This window comes from Fundulus heteroclitus, chromosome 15, assembly GCF_011125445.2.
Source record: "Fundulus heteroclitus isolate FHET01 chromosome 15, MU-UCD_Fhet_4.1, whole genome shotgun sequence".
NCBI classification, from domain to species: domain Eukaryota; kingdom Metazoa; phylum Chordata; class Actinopteri; order Cyprinodontiformes; family Fundulidae; genus Fundulus; species Fundulus heteroclitus.
The window spans coordinates 5564776-5591536 of NC_046375.1; the positions used below are offsets into that span (position 1 = coordinate 5564776).

General features: G+C 37.9%; 1 protein-coding gene across 1 annotated transcript in view; it reads right to left on the reverse strand.

The window, feature by feature from the left end:
* lama2 (laminin, alpha 2) overlaps positions 1–26761 on the reverse strand; it is a 224905-nt gene that overhangs the window by 76775 nt on the left and 121369 nt on the right. The window contains exons 23-34 of the mRNA XM_036147259.1: positions 20690–20901; positions 14559–14665; positions 13024–13299; positions 12324–12504; positions 10230–10366; positions 8978–9109; positions 8448–8552; positions 8059–8202; positions 1504–1680; positions 802–987; positions 527–645; positions 195–312 (exon numbers count right to left, since the gene is read on the reverse strand). Coding sequence (XP_036003152.1) covers positions 195–312; positions 527–645; positions 802–987; positions 1504–1680; positions 8059–8202; positions 8448–8552; positions 8978–9109; positions 10230–10366; positions 12324–12504; positions 13024–13299; positions 14559–14665; positions 20690–20901 — 1894 coding nt within the window. The remainder of the gene's footprint in view (positions 1–194; positions 313–526; positions 646–801; positions 988–1503; positions 1681–8058; positions 8203–8447; positions 8553–8977; positions 9110–10229; positions 10367–12323; positions 12505–13023; positions 13300–14558; positions 14666–20689; positions 20902–26761) is intronic.

Below are 26761 nucleotides of genomic sequence, written 5' to 3' on the forward strand. Positions count from 1 at the left end.
TGAAATATGTTAATGATTTAATCACAAAGCCTCTTGCCATATTCTACCAGTTATAATAATGTAAGAAGATCCCACTTTGACAGTAAATAAATCAATCAAACAATGTCTTGTAAATGACTAACACCTGATGAGAGAAAAAGGCTAGCATAAAACACATTTCATTTGCAGATAATGAGTTTTGGATGTGTGCTTACCTCACAAGAAAACCCAGAGTATCCAGCTGGACAGTCACATTTTTCTATTTGATGGGCTTTCTCGTTTTGTTCCGTCGGTGTTCCTTCCTCTGCTACTGTCAGGCTGATCTCTGAAATCCTGAAAAACAGAGGTTAGCAAGCTTTGTTTGCTGGTTTTTGATTGCTTAAAGGTGAATGTATATTATCTGAATGAGACCGTTTGCAGAAGGTTATGGTTTTATGTTTAATAAAAAGGTGGTGCAAACCAGTTACAAAAAACAAGGCATTGTTCCCACAATAAACAATGAGAAACCCTCAATAGATATCCATGAAATGGCGTGTTAAGATTTTACCGACTATGTCTCATCAGATTGCCGTGTGATGCCTTTATTAGGATGTAGTCCACGTAGAACAAAACATCCATGAAGTCCTCTCGAGTCATGGAGCGGCCATCTTCGTACTTCCATTCATGCTTCACACACGGAGAGAAAAAAACATGGAGAGATATTGTATCTCTGTAGTCTTGAAGATTTTAAGTAAAATACACAGCACTTTATGAAGCTCTGCACAGCAACAGAAAACAATGCTCTCAAAACAAGACAGCCCCACCACATTTTCCTTACTGTACCTCTGACATGTCGATCTCATGACGGGTGAGCTGACCAATCTGAAGTCCTGGAATGTGCCGTGTTATTATAATATTGTGGTTGGGCCCACCCTTAATAATGACTTGAGGCTCATAGGATGAAGGGCCAGTTTCCTCTCTGGCTTCAAAGTATACAGCATATTTCAACTGACCGCCATAGGCTGTGATCTAAAGAAACAGACAAAATATATTCCAAGTCAGCAGGTCCATAAAAATTTGATCTGAGGCAAGCTCTTAAGTCTATTAACAATAGTTGAAATAAATAAATAAACATAAAACAAAGCCATTTTACATTGTTAAACTTAGGAAATCTCAAAAATACCTGCTAATAAATACCAACTAAAGCTAACCGGGCAGAAACTCCAGTTGGGACCAAATAGTCAATGAACTGTATCTGGAATATCAAAGGTGAGTGGGATCAGTGGGATGCAACATCAATACTAATGTAGACTATGTAATGCTGATGGAATATTAATGTTTTTTGTTTTTTTTTAGCATTTGCATGACGGTGAATTTAATGAAGTTTCGGACTGGGCCCTAAATAACTCGGATTGTTAGTTGGAAGAAAAGAAAATCTTGATTGAGACATACATTACCATTATTGCATATAGTCTGATGTTTCAGAGCTGAATAATGAATTTTGCACAGGCTGCATTTCAAAGAAAACAAGCAACATGCTCTTACCATAGAGCCTGTGAACTGCTCTGGCAGTTTCCAGTAGTACGGTTCGGACAGAGTCGCCGTGACCAAATCTGCATAAGCCAGGATCTCAGGATGCTGGAAGCTAACTCCTGTCCTCCTCTCCACAGTGTTGGATTTATCCACCAGGGGGAGCACGGTTTGCTCTGGCCTCAGCGTCAACTGGAAGAGGAGGGTGAAAAAAAAACCAGTGAAGTTATGACTTTGAAGTTTTATTATACTACAGCTGTGAAGTGAAAAGAATGAATTTCTGTTTGCCAATTAGCACACTGCTGACTACAGAAAAAGAAACTTAATGTAGATAAAAGTAACAGTAAAAATCTACATAAGGGACTTCAACACTGGCCTATAAAATACCTTCATCAACTGTTTTAAGCTATATTCTATTCAACTTCAAATGGAATTGAGCCCAAAAAGGGTTGAGCGTCCATAACCACAAAACAATGCAGGTAACTGTGTAAATTGTGTTTCAACAATAATCTCCAAAAAACACACCATGCTGAAAAACGAGGAGCTGAATTGAGTTTTTTTTAATTGAAATCCATCCTAACAAACAGAGCGGTAGTACTATAATCATATTGTGTTTTTTTTTTCCATTTTTTTGCTTTCAAAACTCAGTTATGTTGTGTGTGTACAAAAGTAAGTTCAATTACTTAGAATGTTTTTTTGAACATAACAGTTCTCTTCTATAAAAGAGGAGAAGCATATTAGAGTTAGAATTCAATGATATTCATCAGGTACATTTATTTTCTAACAATACTATTTACTATTTTTACTATTCTGGTTTTGTCACATAATAGTAAATGGCCATCACCACAGTTCTATTTGAAAAAAAGAAAGACTCTTTCATTACAACAGTATCAGTTCATAAAAAAAGGTCGCAATTTTTTTTAATGCATCCACCAGAATGCATTACTGTAGAAAACAGAAGAACTTCTGAGGAACCGATGGATTTTTACAAGTTTCTCTCACAGTGAAGTTTGACCTGAGGTTGTTATTGATGTTTGTAGTAGAAGTAAGGCAGGAGCATCTCATTTCTTTCTGGGTATGACTTGAAATGTATTGCTTCAGCTTTTCTCTTGCTCTTTGATATAAGGCTACCACCTCAGCTATTTGGAATATGGAGAAATAAAAAAAACAAAAAAACAATTAACCCTCTCTTTCTCAATCTCCCTTTTGAATTTTATGTGTTGATCTTTCAATACTGCTTCAGTAATATCCATGGTTATTATTGACTGTGGATTATGGTTGAGTGGACCAGTTCAAAAATAGATTCATCCTCCCAAGCCTCTGACGCTATCTCTCTGTTCAGCAATGGATGTGTATGAGATTTTATATATTTACATATTTACATATATATATATATATATATATATATATATATATATATATATATATATATATATATATATATATATATATATATATATACAGTGTTGGGGAGTAACGGATTACATGTAACGACGTTACGTAATTTAATTACAAAAAAAGAGTAACTGTAATTCGTTACAGTTACAATGAGAAAATATGTAATTCAGTTACAGTTACTTCCGAAAATATTAAGAATTACAAATTTAGTTACATTTTTTAAAAAATATAAAGAAAAACCTTTGCGAAATATATTTTTATTGCTTCTTATATTTGTATCGCCGTTTCCCGCTACGGCTCCTCCTTGTCTCTATCACTCTGATGATCCAGCCTGTGCTGGTGGAGCCTTCTGAAAGAACAGCAAGCGAGCGGACGTTTCACGGTTTTATTTCAGCTCAAGCAGCGCATCAAAAATGACAGCCTTCAAGCTTGTTGACAGCCACCTCTTGTTATTTACACACAACAATAAACCGTGAGAGCCGACGTGTGTTGTGAAACTGCAAAACTTTGTCTTAAGCGGAAAATCAAACGCGCGTCTACACAACTCAGCGTTCAGTGTTGCATTTGTGAGCGTCGGAAAGCTATGGTGCATTCAGGAGCATGGGACATTTCAGTTTTACAACGAAAAAGGCAGAAAACGGAACAGAACTTAACTCATACAATAATGTATTTATCCAGAAACAGTGTGGGCTTTCTTACAATACTGAATGCTCTATAATTGTATTTCTGTTATTTTTGATTATGCACATCTGCTAGCTTTTTATTCTAAAAAATCTATAATATTACAGCAGCAAATTATCAAAGTTTTTCAAAGCCTGTTTAAAAGCTCCAAATGGGGCTTCAGATCATACAGCAACAATTGTGCTGTCATTGTTTTACAGGGCAGAATTTGCATTTGCTGACTCTTGTCCTTTAACTACTGATGGATATATAGGAATAGAGTCATACAAGTGTCAATTCCCAATTCCGCTTTTTTAAGGTTCACATTCAGTTCTAAAAAATTAAATGTTGAACATGGGTCAATACTCATTAAAACCTTAAAGTAATCAAAAAGTAATCAAAAGTAATTAGTTACATTACTTTTTAAAAGTAATCGAAAAAGTTACACTACAATTACATTTTAAACAAAGTAACTTGTAACTGTAACGGATTACATTTTTAAAGTAACTTACCCAACACTGCATATATATATATATATATATATATATATATATATATATATATATATATATATATATATATATATATATACACACACATATATACATATACATATATATATATTAAAACATCTGAATAAAACTCATTGAAGGCAGAACTAACTAAATGAGGCGTCAGGAGGTGGATTGTCTTGTGAAACTATAAAAACGTAACTGCTTTCACAGAATGTTGCAAACAAACTGTTTTAAATTGTAGGGGATAGACCAACAAAGTTGAGTGTAAATATAAAGTGGTACAATTGAGATACTGTTGCTGTTGGGCAAAAACCGTGGCTCTCCATTTTTAGTCATTTTTGTTTACTTGTCAAACTCCTACTCTATTGATCACTCTTCACATCTGACCGGGGTTTCATTGATACATTTCAAAGGAAAAGTATCAAAAGGAGAATGTAACCTTGACCAAATAGTCTGAATTTATGTGCAGAAGAAATATGCTTTTTTTCCCTCCGTTTCCTGAAATGTTACAATTTAGGAAAGGTCTCTATCCAACAGCAGCAATAAGTAGAATAACGTAAACACAAAGATGCAACATTACTCCTCCTTCAAGTCAAATGCAGTGCTAACTACAGTATTTTGCATATTGTGAGGGAATAAACGTTGATAAAGGCTCGACCTACAATCATGATTACCATTTCTTTTCACCTGACAAATAGAGAAATGTGAAACCATTGTTCTCATAAGTTAAAGCTTTAATTACCCTGTAAGTTATAGTGATGATTTGTTTAATAATGGGATTTTGAAATTATATTTTTAAACTCCTCCTGCTACAAAAAGAAAGATTGACTCCAGGGCGTTTTAAATTTTCATGGTTGAATGTGGCATTATGTAATATATAAAAACTCCAGAGGATTTTTCCCCTTGAATCTGTGGGAGACATGCCTTCCATCTTGTTAAGGTTAAATGAGGTGACTTGGGGAAGAAAAAAAAAAACACTGAGACCATCCAGTACAGTATGGCTGCTGATTTGTTGCCCTTGCTGACATGATATCAATTTTCAGAAGACAAAGGTTTCCAGCTGTCAAACCAGAGACACATCAGAAGGAGGAGTGTTTTCCAGGCATCCCTTAGCTCGAGAAAAATGTGCCATGTGCAGAACCGACTGATCACTGATTCTCAAGAGTCAGAGGAAAATGTATTCCTACCATCCTGGAGAAAAAAAAGAGACTGTTTTCCATTCCAACGTCGAGGAGATTTGGGCAAAACATTTCCCCCTTTGCTAGCCACAAACAAGCCCAAGCACGGCCTACAGCTTGAAAAGCTGCAATAAGATGAAACTGTGGCTGGCCCTCTGTGGAACGGCCCCTGTAACCTGTAAAAAACGTTGCGCCTACCCTTTTCCAGGCTCCAGAGAAGTACTATGGCTTGATACAGCCAGTGTGTGACCCCTCGACCACAGAGTCTGCCGAACCAGGTTCATATTACTGAATACAGCGAGATTCAAGATCATAGGATTGGCTATTATATTTCTATTTTCTCTATTCTTTAACAGCTAAAAAGATAATTGGAAAATATGAGTTCTCTTTCGCTCACAGAGTTAATAAAAAAATCTGGATTATTTTACTGCTCCTAGACTTTGAATGGTTTAAAAAGTTATTTTTCTTGCTGAGACCCCTTTAAATTCTGATCAGCAGCGTATGTGTTGGTAGTCCTTTTTATATGGATTATGTCACTTGTGCTGCTTCTCCACATACTACTGGTCTCTAGGCTGTTTCTCTGATTAGTGCCATCCTTGTCTGGCCTGCAATTTGGACAGGCAGCTATGTCTTAAGTTTACGTAAGTTTACGTCTATGCCATACTCTTTTCTTTTTTTAGATGAAGTGCTGTATTCTTCGGACTATAAGTCACTGACCTTGCGATTTAAAGTCAGGTGTGACATATACCAAATATATAACATGGTTTTAAATAGTAATTCATACTGACCAACATACACCAACGAGTAAACATTACCGTCTACAGCAGCAAGAGGGCGCTCTAGACATTAACTCTAGTGAAAACTATATGCTGCTCCTACAGCACTTAAAAATTAATTGAAACATTAACTTATAGACAACCAACACTGAGCACAAATCTGTATGTTGTTTTGCTGTCAGTGTGCATTCACGCAGCAGAGCGTTGCATGGTGTGGCTCGAATGGGGAGCCCAGATCGCGACAGAACCCCCGTCATTGGGCAGTCCATGAAGCTATTAACAGCTAGCGTTAGCTTAAACTGTCCAGGTAGTTTACAACTTCGCTGATGCACGTTCAAGATCTTTAATGACCTTTCTGTGTTACTGTTAAAGACCTATGTCATACTGTTAGCTTAGAATGCAGCACTATTACCCTCAGGGTCTAAATCCAGTGTAATTTTGACAACTTTCAGTGTTGGGCTGAAATGCGCTGGAGAGAACCCTGCTGGTAACTTGCTAGTTCGGGTTGCTGGCTTGGTATGCTAATTTACGCCATTCACCTTCCCAGGTATGTTCCATGTTATTCGGCCTGTTGTGGACTGTAATTTAATAAATTGCCTTACCAGATTAAGTGACAGTTTGTAGTCTTGGATTTTGTGAAATAAATTTCTAAAAAAAAATGCAACTTATGGTCCTGTGCGACTTATGAATACTTTTTTTCCTCTTTCTGACATTTTTTGGCTGATGCAATTTATATTCCAAAGCGACTTATAGTGGGAAAAATACTGTACTCTGTTTGGTACACTGTGTTACAGACACCTATCGTAACACAGACATCTATCGACAACGTTGTCCATACTGATCTGTTGTGTTCCTTCATCTTCGTAGTGCTGTTTTATTACTAAGGTTTTCAAACAGATCCCTGGGGCCTTTGAAAAATGGCCGTATTAATGCTGACATTAGATTACACACAAAGCACTTTAGTAACTACTGAAGGCGGTTGGTTCCAGTAGATTTTATTGTTGGGTATGAGAGAAGAGAAGGCTGAATACATATGTACACCACCCTTCATTCATAAATTTGGGATAAATAAACAAAACATATTCTGTGATTTTTACAATTAGTTTGGCTGATCAATAGGTCAGTGCTTTACTCCCTTTTTTACGGGAAAAATGTTTATATGCATGCGTTTCTTTTCATTAACCTGTATGTTATCCTGTGTCGACGAGCTTCAGTGTAAATGTGACCCTTGTGTCGAATGAGTGTGTGTACAAAGTTTTGATGTGTGTGGGCACTTGTATTTCCCACTTCACTTAGCGTAATCTCACGATTCAGTGGTTCAGAGAAAATCTCCCTGAGTCTTTCCAATAAACTTCCCATTTTTTATGCATTTCTCTGACCAGTTTTCCCTCCCTGAATCCTGCTCTTGTCAACTTTAGGTGAACACAAATGTAATGCTAAGGACAACAATTTACGTGATGTTTTTTTCAAGAAATGTACCTAGCCTCAAATGTAAACTTATCTGTAATTAATCTTTTCCTACTCCCTCACATCTTGGACACGTGCAATTTCATACACTTTGATTGCAATTCTCACGATTATATAATAAATGATCATTACAAATCTAAATTCCCCATCAGAAGAAAAGTTTAAAGAAAGAACAACTTTATAGATTTATCGCGTGTCCATAAACAAAGGTTTGATCACAGTATTTTGAGAGAAAACTGAGGTTTGAGCAACATAAGGATTTAGTTTTTGTGCTGGATGTAGTCCATATTTCTCAAAAAGTTGGGGTAGCCCTTTAGTTTAGCAACTTTCAAGTCTTGCCAATGATTCAGTGGCTCAACTAACAACGTTTATTCCCCCGGTGCTTATGGGTGCCCTGAGTGGTGAGCCCTTTTGTCTGTACTGTATCAAAAACAGACATTTCTTACAACTATGATGATGTGTTACTGGAATCTTTTAAATATTTTCTAAGGAAAAATGCCTTATGATGTCTAATGTGTTGTATAGCTATGCTAATTTTACTTAAATGAGACTTACAAGTTAAATTTGAATACTCACCCACATCCTAATAAGTCCTTGTGCCTCCGTGCACGAGTATGTTAGTCCATAACAGTAGCACTTGCTGCAGCCAAGTGGATTTTTCACAGATAGTCCAAATGTATCCGATTTACAGCGATCACAGTTGTGCCCTTCCACATTTTCCTAAAAGCGACAAAGGAGCAAATACCATTTTTATATACTTTTGAGCCTCTTCTTACTGATATTACATTTTACTCACATTTAAAGTTTATTACATGTCTTGTTATTTCTAGCTTCCATAAGTATAAACTCAAAGACTTAAAGCTGTCTTTATGTAAAGTAAATCCAAGCGAAGATCAGCAGTGTGATGCCATGAAACAACATGGAGGTGGCCAACAGAAGCAGAGAGCAAACCTGTAAGGATTTACCTTGCAGCTACATTTTCCTGTTCGGTCTGCACAGGCACACACTCCTCTCTCCAGGTCGCAGGTTTGGCTGTCTGATCCTGCAGCGCTGCACTCGCACTGGATGCACTGTGGGAATGTGAAAACAGACAATGCCAGGGTTCTGTTAACATAAGCTTAGCAGCGAGGTAATTCTGCAACTTTATGTTTCAATTAATTAAACATAATCTACACAGAAAAGTTGACTCAAGGTTCTTTAATTTGTAGACTTAAGAACTTCACCAAACAAGTTGTATCCATTATTTGTCTTGTATAAAAAAGTTACTTCTTTTTTTTTTTTTTAAAGTGTCCCTGTCTTTAATCCAAGCCTTGTTTTAGTCCCACCTGTAAAAAAAATCCCCACCAATATTCTATACAAAGGTATTGCTGCCAAAACTTAATGGTTCCTAAAGAATAAACCTTATCATTAGTTTTCTATTATGTTTCAAAAGTGGAAAAAAGTGCATTTTACAGTAGCAGTACTGCACTAAAGATTTTTAATCTTGACCTTTTACCTGAGGGAAGTCTCTGTACCCGATTTTACATTCATCGCATTTCTCCCCTCTGAAGGAATCGCGACAGGAGCAGCAGCCCGTGTTGACGTTGCACTGCTGGGTCACTGAGCCGATCGCATTGCAGCCACACTCCTTTTTCCATAAACACAAAAAAAGATCACATGTTAACCTTTTTTTCTATACGTGTTTCAAAACAAAAGTGAAATGAAAATGTTAGTTTCGACATACTTTGTTGTAAAAATATGCACTAATTTAAAAAGAACAAAAAAAAAAACATGGAAAACTATACTAACAACTTTAATTAGGCTGAATCGTTAAAGTGAAGTTTTGTGATTCTATATTGTCTGTATATAGTTCTAGGCTACTGTGGCTTTTAGTAACAGCCTTTAACAAGCTGTAAGTAGATCTGGTATTTATATAAAGCTGTAAAAATGTTTAAATCTAACCTTGACCATCCCATTCATTGTACGAAGATTAAAAGTTTAGAATAAACTAAGAGTTATCACAAATCCTTCATCAGGGGTCCCCAACATGGGTTAGGTAGCCCCCAAGGACCAAATGTGGTGCCCACATGCCTGTTAAAAAAAATAACACAAACCTCTAGTGAGCTTAAAATGCCATTTTATTCAGTTGCTCTTCCTTTTTAGTCCTACTTGTATTTACATAGATTTAAAAAATTACAAAAGCATTAAAAACATATTTATATGCTCTCCATGTGTTTTTATTTAGCACTTACTTGTTTTACTATGTAGCACTTTGGGATTTATATAAATATGAAGTGCATTACAAATCCAATGTATCAAAAAGGTTTCAAAAAGGTTGGTGACCACTGGTCTAGATGCACACAAAACAGGCAATCTGTAGAATTTAAAGACATGTAGCTTTTATTCATCATGGTTGTGTGTGTATTGTAGAAATCATAAAAAAAGTTTCCTCCAGTTTTGGAGAACCATATTTTTGCTTACTATGTTTGACACCGTTCTGATGTCTTTTCATTGTCTGTTGGGTCATTCCAAACCCTGATGATTTCTTTGAAATAATCTGCTGCCAAACTGGGCCACAGCGATTTTATGTTCAGGCCTCTAACATGTAATAGTCTTTTGCTACAATTAAAGGTTTGCAGTTAAACAGCAGCTGCTTTAAGGGATATAGATTTATTTTGGCATTTGCAACAATTTTTTTATGTTATATAGCCATATAACCACAATGAGTTTTTGCCAAAGTTGCTCTTTTGATTCATAAACCATCTCACCTTACATCCAGTTGTGATATCATGGCCCCAGTGGTTGGGCGCACAGCGGTCACACCTCTCACCGATTGTGTTGGGAGGGCAGATACACTGTCCAGTATTTGCATCACAGTTGTTTCCCACATGACTGCACTGGCAGGCTGTGAGAGAGGAGAGCAACAAGAGCAGCATCACTGAAGAACATTTAAAAAGAGGATTGTACGAGGCACTGTAGAAGGCACAGGACGTGTTTAAAAATATCAGGGAAAGTTAATTAAAAGAAAACTCAAATGTATTACCTTTGTCAAATTCAACAATCTCACAGTTTATCTTTAAAAGGTCATTCAAGTTACCATTGGCACACTGACTGGGTAAGTGGAAAAAGCTGGGCCAACCAACAATAGGAAACGGGTGTCATGACTTGGAAGCAGTAGAAAGGAGAAGCAGATTGAAGGGTTTTTGGCAAATAAAAACTGATGGAGCCCAAAGAAATTAACAGTTCGACTACAGCTTCTAATAGAACCTTTTCTTTGAGCTTCTTCTTGCTGTGGCTTAGGTTTACCCTCTGACCGGTAATATTTTGATGTGAAATTAAAAGAAAATTGGCTGCAATAACTTTGTCATTATATCTTTTAATAAAGTAACAAAAACACTAAGGCTAGGTTCACACTGCAGGCTTTAATGCTCAAATTCCAATTTTCTTTTGTGAAATGAGATTTTTTTGCGTGGTCGTTCACATTTCCAAATCTATGCGACTTGTATGTGATCTCCTGTGTGAACTGCATTCATACAACTTAAGTGTCCCGTAAGCGCACTCAAGGACGCGATGACGTCACACGTAGCAAGTGTGCTCAGTGTTTGCGGAAGTAAACATGGATTATAATGCTGGTGCGCATTTTGCGATCTTTAATTTATTTTCTCTCCATTGACTGCTCTCCTCATTGTAGTCCGCCATGTGTGTCGTTTTTCTTCCCACTTCTGCATAGCGGGACGCAGAACAGTGACATTTGTCGAGTATCAGTGACGTACAGGTCGGATAAATGCGACCCGGCCGTATAGACACAGGTCGCATTTGAAAAGATCAGATACGTATCCGAATTAGGACCACATATCCAAGTGGCCTGGGTCGCATTTGAAAAAAATCCAATCTGTGTTGTTCAGTCATGAAAAGATCCGATCCAGGTCTCATTTGGGCAAAAAAAAAGGGAATTGGGTCACTTCAGGCTGCAGTGTGAACGTAGCCTTAGTGAGTTTTATTCAAACTGTAAAATTAATCAAACCTAACTTTCTGCAACATTCATGCAACTTATAAAAGGAAAATACACAACAGCCAGAAATTTCTAACATTAACATACAGTATAAATGTTTTTCCACAACTGAGAAAACCTAGGAATCGTGATGATTTCTATCAATAATCAAATAAAAAAAGCTGAATCTGGCATTTGATGCGTTGACTTCAAATGGCACTCTGTGCAAACTTTGCATGATTATTTTGGGACCAACTTTGTCAGAAACACTTGTATGCTTGTCCTTCTGTAGCCTTAGTGATGTGCTATTGCAGTGCTTACTGTATATTTATAACGGTCGGTTTGCTATAGCAACTGTAAAAAACTGTTGTTGCTTTGTTACACATAAAAGAGTATTGTCTCTTAACATAACCACTTTCTTCAATCCATTATTGTCTTTTATGTATTATATTCCTTCAATTTCTTTTCTGCAGTTTTTGCTTTTGTGAAATTTTGTTCTCCAATAAAAAGTTTAAACATATAACAAGAAACACATTTACAAAATGGTCATTTAATTTGATTCATGACTAACATTGTATGTTCAGGTGAAGCTGAGGCATATTGAAGACTAGAAGAGCATTGGTAAGGTAGAGGTTTGCTTTTTCGTTTTATTTTATGTAAAAAAAAGAAAATTACATAAAACGTATAGGAGGCACACTATTATTTGGATGCAAGTATTGCATAACCAAAAACTTAGAAACAATCTTAAAATATTAACACCAGAAAATCATTTTACTGGAGATAATGTTTTGTGAACGAACAGCACAAAGACGCTTCTTTTTTAGTGAGACTTAACTTCCTTTTTGGAAGGTGAGTTAAATTTTCATCTTACGTGTGCAGCCACCCTCCTGGAAGTTGAAGAATCCTCGTGCGCATCGGTCACATTTGGGTCCAGAGACACCTGGCTGACAACGACACTGACCCGTTTCGTCGCAGTCGAATGACTTTGAACCGAATGAGTTGCAGTGACACGGAACACACACTCCACCTGTCGTGATGCCGTGAGTCTGAGGCTGGAAAAAAAAAAAAAAAAAAAAAAAAAAAAAAAAAAAAAAAACGAGGGCAGGTTAAGAGGGTTAAAAGCATAAAAGATAAAACACAGCAAATAAAAGCTCTTTCTGCAATCAAAGCATATAAGTTAGGCTAATAATGCTAAAACAGATTACTAGTAACAATTTACCTTCTTAATGTGTGTGTTAATATGTGTGTGCTCTTCTTAAATTTGTGGCTCTAACAATTAAAACACCAAAGCAAACTTCTATTCAAAATGTTTTAAACTGAAATATCGACACCACGCAGCACGCATCAAGATGCCCTTTTTGGGTATTAAAAGTCAAGAAACATGCGTTATTACAAAAAAGCACAAATACTTACCACAAACAACGTTTTAAACACAACTGAGATTACTCTGCACATTTATTTCCCAGCTAAAAATAAAGACTCTACATCCCGTTTTTCCACACAAGATGAAAAGCAAAACACCCATGCTGCTTCAAACACGACCACTCCCATCCGCATGCAGGGTGTGTTACCCCCGTCTGAGGCCTGTACGCTCCCCTGGGACAACCCCCTGTTGTGCGGGAGGTCCCCCCCCACCTCTGCTGCACAGCTTCCATGGGAACGCGCTCAACAGGCCGCCGCGTTTCCCGCCTTTCGTAACCCAGGCGACGAAGGTCACAGCGTCGGCCCACGAAGCCGGGGCGGCAGCTGCAGCGGCCCTCGTCGTCACACCGCTGGGAGATGGCGCCGTACGGACTGCAGCGACAGGCCATACACTCCTGAAGCTCAGCGTCCCACCAGCAGTTAGGCTGGACCAATCACAATCGAGATCGATCGACGGGAGGTGGGCAAAGTACCGGTGACAGTAGGTGAGGAGTGAAAGTAAAATCAAGAAAATGAAGAGAGGATAAACTAAAAAAAAAAGACAGAAATAACTGCAAGGTCAAGTATTCACGACTACTGAATAAAAGGTTGGTTTATTATAAAACTGTTTGGACACAACAGCAACACTTTAAAACAAAAGCTGTGTGACTAAATGTAGTGTTGTGCAGCTAAAAACAATAAAAAAAAATAGTTTTAAATGGTGAGAGGGTGACTGTTCTTTCAGCTATTGCTAACAGTACAGCAGATAGAATATTAAAAAAAATCTAAATATTTGGAAAATCAGAACATGGAGTAATTTAGGACTATTGACAATTCCAAAGCATTGTACATAATCAAAAATCCATTTTTGTTTAAAAAAGAAAATGAATAAGAATGCTTTATGGAATATCAAGTGGTGAAAAGTTTGAAAAAGCTCCAACACTAGAAATTTGTTTCAGTGGTTTTGGAAACTTTTCAGATTGACAGACCCCAACGAGTGACCAGGCTGTCACAAACTCAGGAATACGCCCTTTTCTCTGATCAGTGAACAATCTGTTCCTACGAGTGCGGTAACAACACTCTTTAGTCTGACCACAATTAGTGATAGAAGATGACTCAAAGTTAACTATTATCACAATCAACGGGCTTTCAGGAGAACCAAATGGAAGTTGAAAGCAATTTAAAAGAAAACTGTATTTTCTGTGAACTGTTGAAGCAGGTCTTTGGTTCATTCAAGCTGCCTTTCCAGCAAGCTTGAGCGAGACTGGCAGCAGATAAAGCGACAGCTGATTGGAGAGAAGCACAGTTGATCTGTTTTGTCCTTTTGAGCTTTTTGTCCATCTGTCATGGAACTTGCTGGATTAGAACATTTTGGGCACCTCTTGGAAACCTCAGAGTTAACATTTTGCTGTTTCAATAATACTGGCCATGCTAAGTGTGAAAATTGCTAATAGAGAAAACTAAAGACTGTTCAGTCAAGTTTGAAATAGTGAAAATTTGTGACCTCTGCTCCTGATTTAAATAACTGATGGCTGTTAAAAGCAGGAATGCTAGAATAAATAGTTAGAATACTGTTCTTATGTTTACTGTATTGTCCTTAAAGAAATCATAATCCACTAAAAGTGGTTACCACAAAATTCTAATCAGCGCTTCTCTACCTAATACATTTGTCATAGCAGTTACTATTACAGACAAGAATGCTTACCATGCACTTATCGCACTGTCGTCCAATTGCATTTTCTTTGCACTGGCACTGACCGTTCTCCTTGTTGCAAACGTCTGATACAGAACCATTGGTGTGGCAGTGGCAGGCTGCAAAAAGAGGGAGAAAAACTAAAAATGCAAATAGATCACAACAACATAACTTCTAGGTTGATTCCTCTTTGAATGTGTTGGACAAGGGGTTTAAGAAATTACCTCCCATAGATTAGACCTGGGTTTCCAAGGTAAAATTTCTCATGCTCAACAGAAGTCTTCAGCAATTTTACAGCTTCAATATTTTTAAAAGTTTTTGTATACCAAACTAGTATCCCAAAGTGATTTGATCTACACCAGTGCAGACAAAGTGTATGCATAGTTTAGCAAAAGTTTAACACTGTTAGGTAACTGCTGTGACATTTAAGTAAGACAGGTTAAGCAGAAGTGGCATATGTGGTATTCACACCACACTTATTTGTGGTATGAAATATAAGCAAATGTTCATATAATATAAGCGGAATTTCATTATTTTAAATAGCAAGAACTAAAAAAAATACTTTTGTGAAGAACTAAATGCATCTCTTTAGATATGGTTTGATGTCACACACCATCTCTCTGTGTGGTTCTCCGGTCTCTTGTTTACATAGCCGGGGCGGCTGCACATGCATGTATGTCCATGTGAACAGCTGCCACTCAGGGCTTAGCCCCTCCCTCTTCTTAAAATGCTACCGCCACGTTCACCCGCAAACGATCAGGACCGGTTATTATGACAAAGAACAACAGCCTTTGGCAAAGATGTCAGATAAGGACAGACACAAAACAAGGCTTAACATTGGCCTCGGGTTTCCAAGGTAAAGAGCATTTCAAGAGCAGAAGCAGCTCCAGTTTGAGCTAGCTTTCTCCTCCGCACACAAGTGAGTAACAGCGGGACGTCAAACGTTTGTTTTTGTTGGTGTTACAGTCTTGTTAGACTTGTGTTGATATGTTGATTTGATCTAATACTGGCATGCGGGTTAATTGTTGGAGTTCGACCCGCAGTGGGCCAGGCGTTACTGTTTATGTGAGGCGAGTAGCCGGTAGCTCAGCTAACACAGTTAGCATTGTTCAATGCAGCCCGGTGGGCTTGGGAGCTGCCTACCATGATCCTTACGTACAGTACATTTAGGGCATTTTTTTCTGGCAAAAAAATGTAAAATTGAAATGGATAACTGGCGGTGCTCAGATTTTGAAGGTAGAGAAAGGAGTGGCTTGCCACACATCTTGTTTTGGACCACAGAGAGTGTTTAACAACGCACCTATTGGTGAAATCTCACTCATAAGGAGCTATGAGTGAGATTTTACCAATAGGTCACTCATAGCTCCTTAAACCTTGAGAAAAAAAATCTATATTAATAATTTCATCATTATGATCAGTTGCATATGTGAAGTGAAATGTGAAGTCCATGAGTCTTTCCTTCCAACTCCAAAACCCTTTAAGAGCTGTTTTTTGATACAGTTTTTGACTATTTTGGGAGTCAATAGCCTAAAAATTACATGCATTCAAAAGCACACCTACCAAATATTTCCGGTTCCATTGTTCCCCATTGGCTTCAATAGCTGCTTGTTCTTAGCGAACATTAAAAATAAACATTGATTTGACACCAATCCAGACTGATACAGATAAAGAGTCATGCAAGGTTTTGCGGAGTAAGGTTATGAAACCTTACTCCGTTTACTTTTTGAGAAAGACGGCATGTAAGGCAGACGCACAACGAGCGCATATACTTTGTTGATCTGCCAGATGGTCCATTACTGGATAACAGAGCAAACGTTTCTTTCAAGCTGAAACATATCTTGAGAGCAAGCACTGAAAATAAATGTGTAACACAAGAGAAAGTCACATTTCATCCTATAACAAGGCTTACATTGTAGCGACTCACAGCCAGATGGTGCCTAAAAGGTGGTGCCAGGGGGGTGTGAGACTATAAGAGGCATAGACAAGCGTATACAGGCACATTTCTTTGCATATGCTTGTGTTTATGCACGTCTAAATGCAAGTACATAGCAGTGCTGAATAGGTGTTCATGTGTGGGATGTTGCGCGTGTTCTGAAGACTGTAATAGAGTTTCTCCATATTTCTGGGTATCAAAGTGTGTGTTTTTGTGGACATCTGGAGCGAGCTAACTCCTTTCTTTCCCAACTTACAATCAAATTCGTCCTTCTGCCTGCTCTTCATTTAAGATGAAGCAACAGCAGGAGGCAAAACAGACTAGTACCCATGTGTGTCCTTGCCGTGTGATATTGTGTGTGGCACCAATTTTATTACAAAGCGTATACATAATGTTCTTTTGAGTGTGTGTGTGTGTGCGCGCACACGCGCTCATTTATGCTTTTAATGGCTTGTGCAGCAGATGGGAGCTGTGATGTTGGAGCTTTTAATTGTGTATCTGAGTGGTTGATTGGCGTATGTAGGTGTGATTTTTCATCAGCTGGGATTTAAGCTCAAAGTTTAAAAAAACATGAAGTCATGCAGAGTATCATAATTAGACTTTATAAGTAAGACTGCGTGTGAACGTGTCTTGGCATTCTGTAACAAACTTGTAAAAATGCAAACTAAACAGGTGATGGAGTGGCTGTGATGCCACAGGACTCCACAGCCATTAGAGTCCTCTAATGGTTGCAATCAATTAATTGTTATGTTTACTGCCGTCATTTTTAACAGGTCGTTAGGGTCTCCCCTTGATGCAAGAAAGAAGACCCACTACACGCTACATGACCTGCACAACCACTTACAGGTTGGATGCAATCATGTCGCTGCTTCACTCCTTTTTAGCCGTGAATGCTGTTTGGGTTCGGAAATAAAAATAAGGGGGTCTAAATGTGAGTACATTTGCAGTTATTTCCTGTGTCTAACATCATTGACCTATGCTCTGATTTGCTATACACAGTATAGCATTAGTGATTTATTTGTTGACTGGTTAAAACAGACCATCTTTAATCTTAATGTCGAGTGTAATTTATTTTCTATTTAAATAAATTATTCATTTTACAGAAACTAAAAAAAATATATTTATATATGTTTTCCCAAACTTTCCGTAAAACAGTTTAACTGCTGAAAACATTTTCAAAACTTCAGCCCCACAGGAAGCATGTGTGGATTTTTCAGTTACTACAGGTCCACCTACATCTTGTGAATGGGGAAACCTTTACCAGAGCAATTCACAACAATTTTCAAATGATTTTATTCTATTGTGCGAAAAATGCTCGAAGTTGTTAATTTCTTCAAATTTACTCACAAGACAGAGTGCTCGGTGATCGGATTTGCTCTAAAATATCAAACAATTTCTTTTCACTTTTTCAAAAAGAATTAAACGGAACAATTTTCTGTCCAAATTGGAGTAAGCAAAAATGGCCAGTGGCAAAATCTCTGACGTACAAAGAATGAAAAGAAAGAAAAAGGATTCCCCCCCCCCCATTCTAATAGCACTCAAATGGACTCAGCCTGAACTCTTCTGCTCCAATCAATAAAATTCATTAAGACTTGGAGTGATGGGTAGAGAGAGGCAGATTGAGAGTTGTTGTCTTTTAATAATTCTTGGTGGTCTTCTGTCATTCGTACAGGATCAATAACAACCCTCCGTCTCAAAGACGCGAGCAGCTGATCAGTACTGCAGGAGAGCAATAGATCAGGCTGATTAATCAATACCCATTTAGGTGGGTGGAGAGGGGAAACAACTACAGAACAATGAACTATCAAATGTCCATTAATAACCTTTGTCAGGTTGTCTAGCTGCTTTTGTGCAGCCCTGACATCCTTTTCTGTCTGTTTATCACTGCCTGTCTGTTGCTCAGTGGGGGCTTTCTGTCTCGCTACCCGTGCTTCTAGTTTTGTCAACAGAGCAAGCTTTAATGAAGAGTTTCATGAAGAAGTGCCATCTGTACATTTGTGTTTCCTGCCTTCTCTCTCTCTCTCTCTCTCTCGCTGCCTCGCTGTCCCTCCTCCACTTTCCTTTTTTCTCCCAGGTATAGTTTCTTATTCTCACTTTTAAGCACAGCTGGCAGTCGGGGGCCGCTCCGACATCACACCTCCTACTGGCACAGCTGCTACTTGACACACTCGCATCCACACTCCAGATGGTGTATCATCTACTCGGTGTTTTAGTGAGACTATTTAAGGTATCGTTTAAATAATTTCAGGTAAGTTTCTTAAGGACCAAGTGCTCTTCAGTGCAACACCCCTGCTGGGATACAACTCTGCCCTCTTGGCGCTCTTTACAAAAACAAACAGAGAAGAAAAACGTGAGAAGCTATTTATCTGCCCCTAAGATCCAATGTGTATGTTTCTGATTACAGGTTCTTCAAAGGGCTTCTTATGACTGGTTTGCAGTCTCAGGACAAACAGCTCAGTTGGTATAAGTTATAAGTTGCATTCACTATTTTAGTGTTAATGTGCTGGGGTTTAATCTTGGGGAACGGGCTATAGTGGTCACAGTCTTTTTTTTTTTGACAGCAAATAAGGGAGCCAATAAAGCAACAGACTTTGTAAGGACTGCAAATAAATGATGTTGATACAAATCAAACTAACTTTGAAATACCATCTTCTTATATTCTGTACATTAAAACGTTTACTGCATTTTAATTACTCATTAAGGACAGGGCATTCCCACTGGTATACATGGTACCTTCTCTAATTAAGGGGACAACTGACAGGAAACGTGAGCCAGCACTGCCTATGTTGATAAAATGTTCTGCTGCAAAAATATTTTCTATTCATCTTCTGAACTGCTGCTGGTTATTTTTGTCTTTAACACGTCCCAGATGAGAACAGAATTAGCATTAGCAGCCACTGTCATCCAGTTTCTTCTCTAGGCATACATGTTGGGTTATCTAGAACAGGGGGTTCCCAAAGTGGGGGTCAGCGAGATATCTCTTGGGGGTAACTAGATAATTTGATGCTGATGTGCTGAAAAGATTTAGCATTTATTTATTTGTGGAGCCAATATCAAAGTATAATCAAATTTTACAAGATGCTACACATTACGCATTATAATAGAGGGGGAAGGCTGTACGTTTTTTGTAAGAGTTCTTGCAAAATTATTAATTTATTTTCGTAAAAAAAAAAAAACAATCACACTCATGAAAATAATGGCACCAGTCTCTGGCACTATTATTTTGGGGGTACAGAAGTTTGGGAACCCTGATCTAGAAAAATGTTTTGTATGAGTTACAATGTGAAGAAATTTAGCAATTTAAATACGAACTATCCTGTCTTTGAAGTACCTGTGTCACTTATGATGTACTCTTGTGGAATCACCTTGTACAATCCAATTTTCCCTCCTAATGTCTGAAAGTTTAATCTACAGTCTGTTTGCCCCCTGGTGATCAAATAATTATTGGACTTTGATTCATTGCTACAACTCCATGCCTTCACCATAGTGATGGGAGATAATCATTAGCTCAGATAGAGCGTCTGCATAAAGTAGCGTGAGAATTAGTAAGGTTGTTATCGGGTCATTTCTGCAACTTTTGGGTGGCAATTGCATATATTACGGTGGTGCATATGTTCAAAATGTATACTGACTCAAATATATGACACTCGTGGTCTAGCAGTCCAGCTGAGTTGGTGATAAAAAATATGTATGTTACAAAATCAGATGCATAAGAAGACAATGCTGTCGAGTTATTTACCTCAGGCATCATCTATTCCTACACCAGTAAAACACTGTGCAAATATGCCAATGGCTTGAGGGGACACTAAAATAAGCAAAATAATACCCAAGATATATAGCCAAAAATAATAGCCAAAATCAGCCAGTTGTTAGTGATGTCCTGTGATGCATATGATCATATTTTATGAACCCATTAAAATGACTAAGCATACCATCTAAAATTAGTTATCAAGCCTGTAACAGACAATGTACAGTTTCACATCAATTGATACATCAAGCAAGATAATGTTTTTTATCCAAATAAATCAAGATATGCTGAGATAAGTTTACAAATAGTATTATATATATATATATATATATATATATATATATATATATATATATATATATATATATATATATATATATATATATATATATATATATATATAAGCACACAGACACATGCTTTATGTAACTGCTGGCATTAGGTTTAAAAAAAAAAGCTTACGTTGGCAGTTTTTTAATGTGATGGCATCTCCAAAGTAACCTTCTGCGCAGTTGTCACAAGTCAGGCCATCGTAACCCTGGCGACACCTCAAACACTGGCCTGTGATCGGATCGCAGCTATCAGATCCAGATAGGTCCAGATTGCCATTGCAAGTGCAGGGTTGGCAGGATCCTCCTGGTACAGTGGGCTGTCCGTAGTACCCATTGGAACATCTGGGTGACAGCAGAAACATGGAGAGAATGGGATTCAGGGCTACAAACAAATAAACAGAACAACAAATAACTTCAAGGGAATAATAGGTTTGGCTAATTTCAACTGAATGGATGAATGCTAGGGTTTAGGAATTACATTTTCTTATGTCGGCTGACAGGGCAGCATCAGCGCCAATGACAGAGAAACTAAAGAAACGTAAAAAAAATCACTATTGGTTGTGAAAAAAGATTGTTGCACATGTGTGGAAAATTAAGGTAAACAAAACTACACTGCCTGTTGCACTAACGATCAGTGCAAAATATCCTTCCTACCAGTGTATTAAAGTTAAACAATCTTTATTTGTCTCTCTTAGGAGAAATTCCTATTGGACACGGCAAACAACCGCTTTACCCAAAACAACATATTGTTAACAACAGGGTTCCCAAAAATGTCAGCCTGCGACCCTGAGAATAACCGTGCCAGCGATTGTGATTATGAGACTAAAGTCGTAACTTTACAACAATAAAGTAATATTTTTGTAGTGGATGTGAGGGATGTGGAGCATCTTGTAAGGTGATACTTTGATATCGTTTTCACAAATAAGGAAATGCTACATCTTTTTTAATCATCAGCATCAAATCATCTCACGATTCCCCCAGGGGGTCCTGATGCCCTCTTTGTCTACAACATAAAAAAAGATAACATAAGCATTCGGCCATCTCTCCACCCATTCCCCTGAAACACCTTCTTCAAGCTACTCAAGTCTGACTGTCTTAAATTGTTAATAAGGTTAATGGACTAAGGAACAGAGTAATTTTTATATCAGCTGTGTTTGCACAGCAGAACCCTATACCATCTTCCTGATTTCCATAGAATTCCGGATTTAAAGCATGTGGAGTCCAACATCATAGTTCAGAGGTGTCTAAAGTCGGGTTTTCCACGTTGGCCGTGTTTTAGATGTTTCTCTCGTTCACAACACCTGGATCAAATGAATGAGTCATTAGCATGACTAACTGCTGCGGAGCTAATTCAGCCATCCGAATCTGCCGTGTTAAAACAAGGACACATCTAAAACCTACAGGTCACTCCTAAAACATCCAGGTTTCGTGCAATCTTCTAATCTAAGTTGGTAAGATTCTTTGTTTTTGGTAAAACAAATCGGCACTATCCACGTAGGGAGGAAAAAGACGAGACGAGAAAAATATAAGCTTTAAGATGTAACGACGGGCTGAAAAGGTGTTTACCGTCAAACCCTTCGAAGATCTTTTTTTTTATTATTATTATTTCGGCTTTTTCAGACTTTGAATAATAATTGAAGGCTCTTCAGATGTGGGAAAACACATTAACCTGAGAGTGCAGCACAGGGACAAGAGCCACTAAACCCAAATAAAGAGCCTTTGCCAAAATAAAGCTCTACATGCTGAAAAGGAGAATTGAGATGAAAGAAGAGGAAGAAAGATAGAGAAAGTCAGCAAAGGGAGAGCGAGAGGAAGGCAAGTGAGATGGAGAGGGTGGAAAGGTCTTCACATTGAAAAGAGAATTGAATTTAGAGAGGAGGGAAAAGAAAGAACGGAGAGAGAGAAAGAGTCAAGAGGAGCACGCCGTTATTACCACTGACCCTCCTTGGTACTCAATAGAACTGGTTTATTAGTTTCTCTGTGTGTGTGTGTGTGTACGCATGTTGCTGGAGTGTGTCTGCATTTGATTGTTTAGTGTGTGCTGTGTCAGAAGTACATCTTCCCAATCAAGTGGCAAACTATACTGGAATCAATCTCCTTTTTTTTTGATAGAGCAGGGGATAAGGGATCCAGCGAAGTGTTGGTGTTTGTTTGGTTTTATTTGTGATATGAATTCCCGCGTTTAGCTCTCTGCTGTTTTCGATTCAATTATGTTCCATTTGATTAAGTGGATTTCTGTGTGTAGCTCTAATTTCTTTGCGACCCGAACAATCGCCAGTACAGGGCAGGTTTTGGGTGTTACAAGGTGAGGACCTAAACATTTCCTTTGAATAGCTGTGACAAGTAAACACCTCCTGGTTTGATGGGTTTAGTTCACACTTACCTGCGCCCAACACATCAACTCTGCTGCTAACAGAAACATTTGGGGATAACTGTGATGGAGATTCCAAACATTTACAACTTACAGACAATTTTTACTTCTATTCTCAGTACTTGGGCCATCATTTTTCCCCAGAGAAATCTGACAAGACAAGACAGTATAAAAAAGTGTTGGTAACAGACATTCCTTTGTATTTTTTGCATAATCTGCCAAAACCATAAGACATGATGGTGTTTCATCTGAGGCTCCACTCATCTCTACAGTTTCTCTGAAGACTGTTTTGGAAAACAATGTTTTCTGAGGTGCCTGACGAGTAATAGTATCCCCATGTGCTGTTTTTTTGTAGTGAAGGCATCCCTACGAAGGTTAAACAGCTGTTTATGACAATCAACCAGTGTAGAAAATATTGTAAATTCAATTCAAATTCAAAAATACTAAAATTTTAAGCCCATCTTTACACATTTCACATACAATATGAGAATTACATTTGAATTAAAGAACATTCTTGGGATGCTTGACTTGTTTCTATTTTTCCAGCAAATTTGTTCATGTAATTTTAGTCATCAAAATAGATCAAAAACAATTGTTTAGGCTTGATTCAGTCATCAACATTTCTGTGCACCCATAAAGCTGTCATATGAAGTGTTGGGCTATTGTTGGAGCCCAAAATCTCATTTGGCTGCCAACAGGCTAAAGTCTGATTCTAAATTTAAATAATCTCTTTTACTGGAGTAGTTCATAAATTTTGAACACTAAACTTGGACAGATGCTGATTCTGTCTTGAGGAAATTCAAAACAGAATGGGGTAAAATATGATTTAATAAACTTTCATCTGGCTGAAAAGGTGTTGATTTCAAGTAGAATATCGTAGAGTATCGTTTTCGTCAATCAACTGAAGTCATTTTAGTCTTGTTTCACGCATTAAAGTAGCTGAAACTAAAGAAATCAAATAATTAAATAAATAAATCACACTTTTACAGTCTTGTTCAGCCATTCCAGCAGGTAACGGTAGCTTCATTCCAAAACCATGCTATATGTGGGATCACCGTCCTATTAAATCAATCAGCTGTTTTCAAATTAAAAATGTCTGACCTGTCATTAACAGCTGAAAGGATTTTGTTTAGAGTCTTCAGGCATAACCCAGGAACCACCAGAGATGGAACATCCTAGCCTCGTGAGACCATCCTGATCTCGCGAGCTTTCAAGGTTTCACTCGCAGATCAGTCTGGCTACTCTCCGTTAAAGAAAATTTGGAGCCGTTCACCAAACGAACGTCCAATCAGCGTTGGCTTTGAGGCGGGTTGAGGTGTGACGCAACGGGAAGCGCGACAGTTCAGTCTAAAGAACATGGCGGCTTTAGCCGATGAAACTAGCGTTAGCGTGGCTATCGAGCAAGTTTTATCGGAATTACAGAGTATTTCTTTGCTGAGCTAACGAGCCTTTACCTGCAGCAGCAAGAGCAGCTTGGATTGTGGTTGTGTTTTCGTCGTCGCTCTGTTACGTGCGACGACGAATCTGATTGGTTCATTTGGCCCGTCTATCACCAACATAGGCCAATCAGCTAACCAGTATTTTCGCCCCTTCCCAAAATTACTTCAACGGAAGGTTTCCAGATGGATATGCGGAGCAAATCTATCTGGCGGAGTCAGGTAAGGAACATCCTGGAGCACCAGTTTCACTGACCACACTGAAGTGAGTTTTACACCAACATGGACTGCAGGCATCCAGATCAAGGAAGATGACAGTACTGAAAAACGGAAACATGCATTCGCACACATGGACTTGTGAAATTTGATATGATGACAAACTAACATGGGGCTTTTTCACGTCAATATCAAGAAGTACGTTTGCAGGGGTCAAGATCAATTAAAATCTAAGAACACAGAATGATGGTGGTACCATCATCTGTTTTGCTGCCAGTGGTACTAATGCTTTGCACAAAATGAAAGTAAAATAATGAAGGATATGACATTTTTCAGTGTTATCTCAAATTGTCCAGAATGCAGCAGCTCATCATTCAATGAGTACTTAAAGACATGAATCCACATCTCCAATCCTGGCTTCTCTCTACAGGCTCCCATTCCCTTTTATAATTGATTTTAGGGTCCCACTGATTACTTTTTAAGTTTTAAATGGTCTGGTCCCCTCAAATTTATGTGATCTTCTCATAAAACTGTATTTAAAGAGGTGTCCCTTATATGTTTTTAAAAGGGTTAAAGGTGGTAACTGTTTCCTTTCCAGTTATCACTCATTTCTAATGCGGTTAGTTAAATAACAGCAACAAATATAATCATGACATTAATAAAAGTAGCTAAATTGTCAACGGCTACGTGGCACTGGATCAGACTTAATTAATTAGTTGATTTTTTTTAAATACCTCTTGTGCAGGACCACTTATATTCTTGTCAGACCCTGAAAGGCAGCTTATGACTCAGTGTTTTAGCCGACGAGGTTGGGGCTTGCAGGGGCTTTTCAGCTATGTTTTAAATGGATGTTTATGGACAGAAAATTGAAAAGCAGAACCACTTAGCAGAGAGTGGATAGTCTATTAGCATGGGATGAATAGAGTGGCCATTTTGTTAAAGCCCATAATACAGACTAATTGCCATATTATAATTAATTACCACAAACAATAACAAAAAACAGCACAGATAATAAAGTAGAAGTAGCAGGTGGAAGGTATCAATTAGAATAATACGACAAGAAACAACAACTGCTGATTACCTCCTTAGACTGCCATTAGTTGGACAACGTTATTTCATTGAATACAGCTCCTATAGATGACATTAGAATTCATATTTGCAAAAGTTGGCATTAAATATTACAAAGGTATTAGTAGGGCCTTATGTCTTAATGCTATATCACATTGACTGTAGACTGGCTGGTAATGTGGTGGCAAAGTATAAAATCTGAGTGAGTCAGAGCGCCACTCAGCAACAAAGGTTTATAAAAAGACTAAAAGACGGACAGAGAGATTCTGCTCTGGACAGCATGGCGAGGCGAGGCATGCAGACTATGTAGCGCTCCACCAGCAGCACCAAATATAAACAGCCTGGATATTTGCAGCCACAGTTTTACAGGAACGCCGTGTTTCAGGCTCAACGTTCACAATGTTAGAGATTAAGTCTGCCAATAATCAGCGACAACAGCAAAAAGCGATGCATGACATTTACTCGGGTTATGAAAATGTTCCATCTGCTTTGATTAATATGGAAACAGGCACCTTGAAAAATAACGGCTCCAAAGAAATTTCAAAAATTTACACTTCGGTAATTTAAACAAGTAATGATTACTAAAGCATTTCGACTTCCATTTCCAGCAGCAAACATAAGAATCTCATCTTCCTGTCTAATAGTGAGCGATATACAGTGCACTCTTTTGAATTAGGAAGGCAATTAAAGACAAACCTAACACTGCAGACAGCCATGTTAATTTAAATAGTGGGTCAGCTGCCTGAAGATTTGTGTGAGAACACAGGTTAAAGTTGACAGCCGCCAATGAACCGGAAAAAAAGTGAATTGAACTAAAAAAGAGGCCATTAGACAAGATGATGTAATGATCTCTTTCTGAATACTTAAAACATTTGAAAGGTTAGACATTCTAAACTTATTCTAAGCTATTAATGCAAAATAAACACCCCCCAGACAAAAAAATAAATAAATCAAGAAAGGAAGTAGGTGTTTAAACATCAAAAAAGGTAAATATATGCTATTTTCATATTTTGAACAGCTCTTGTGAGCTTTAATGTGGAGTATATTAAGTATCAGCTAAACTATTGGTCATACACCTGCCTTACAGGTGATACAAACCTCTTAATGAAAC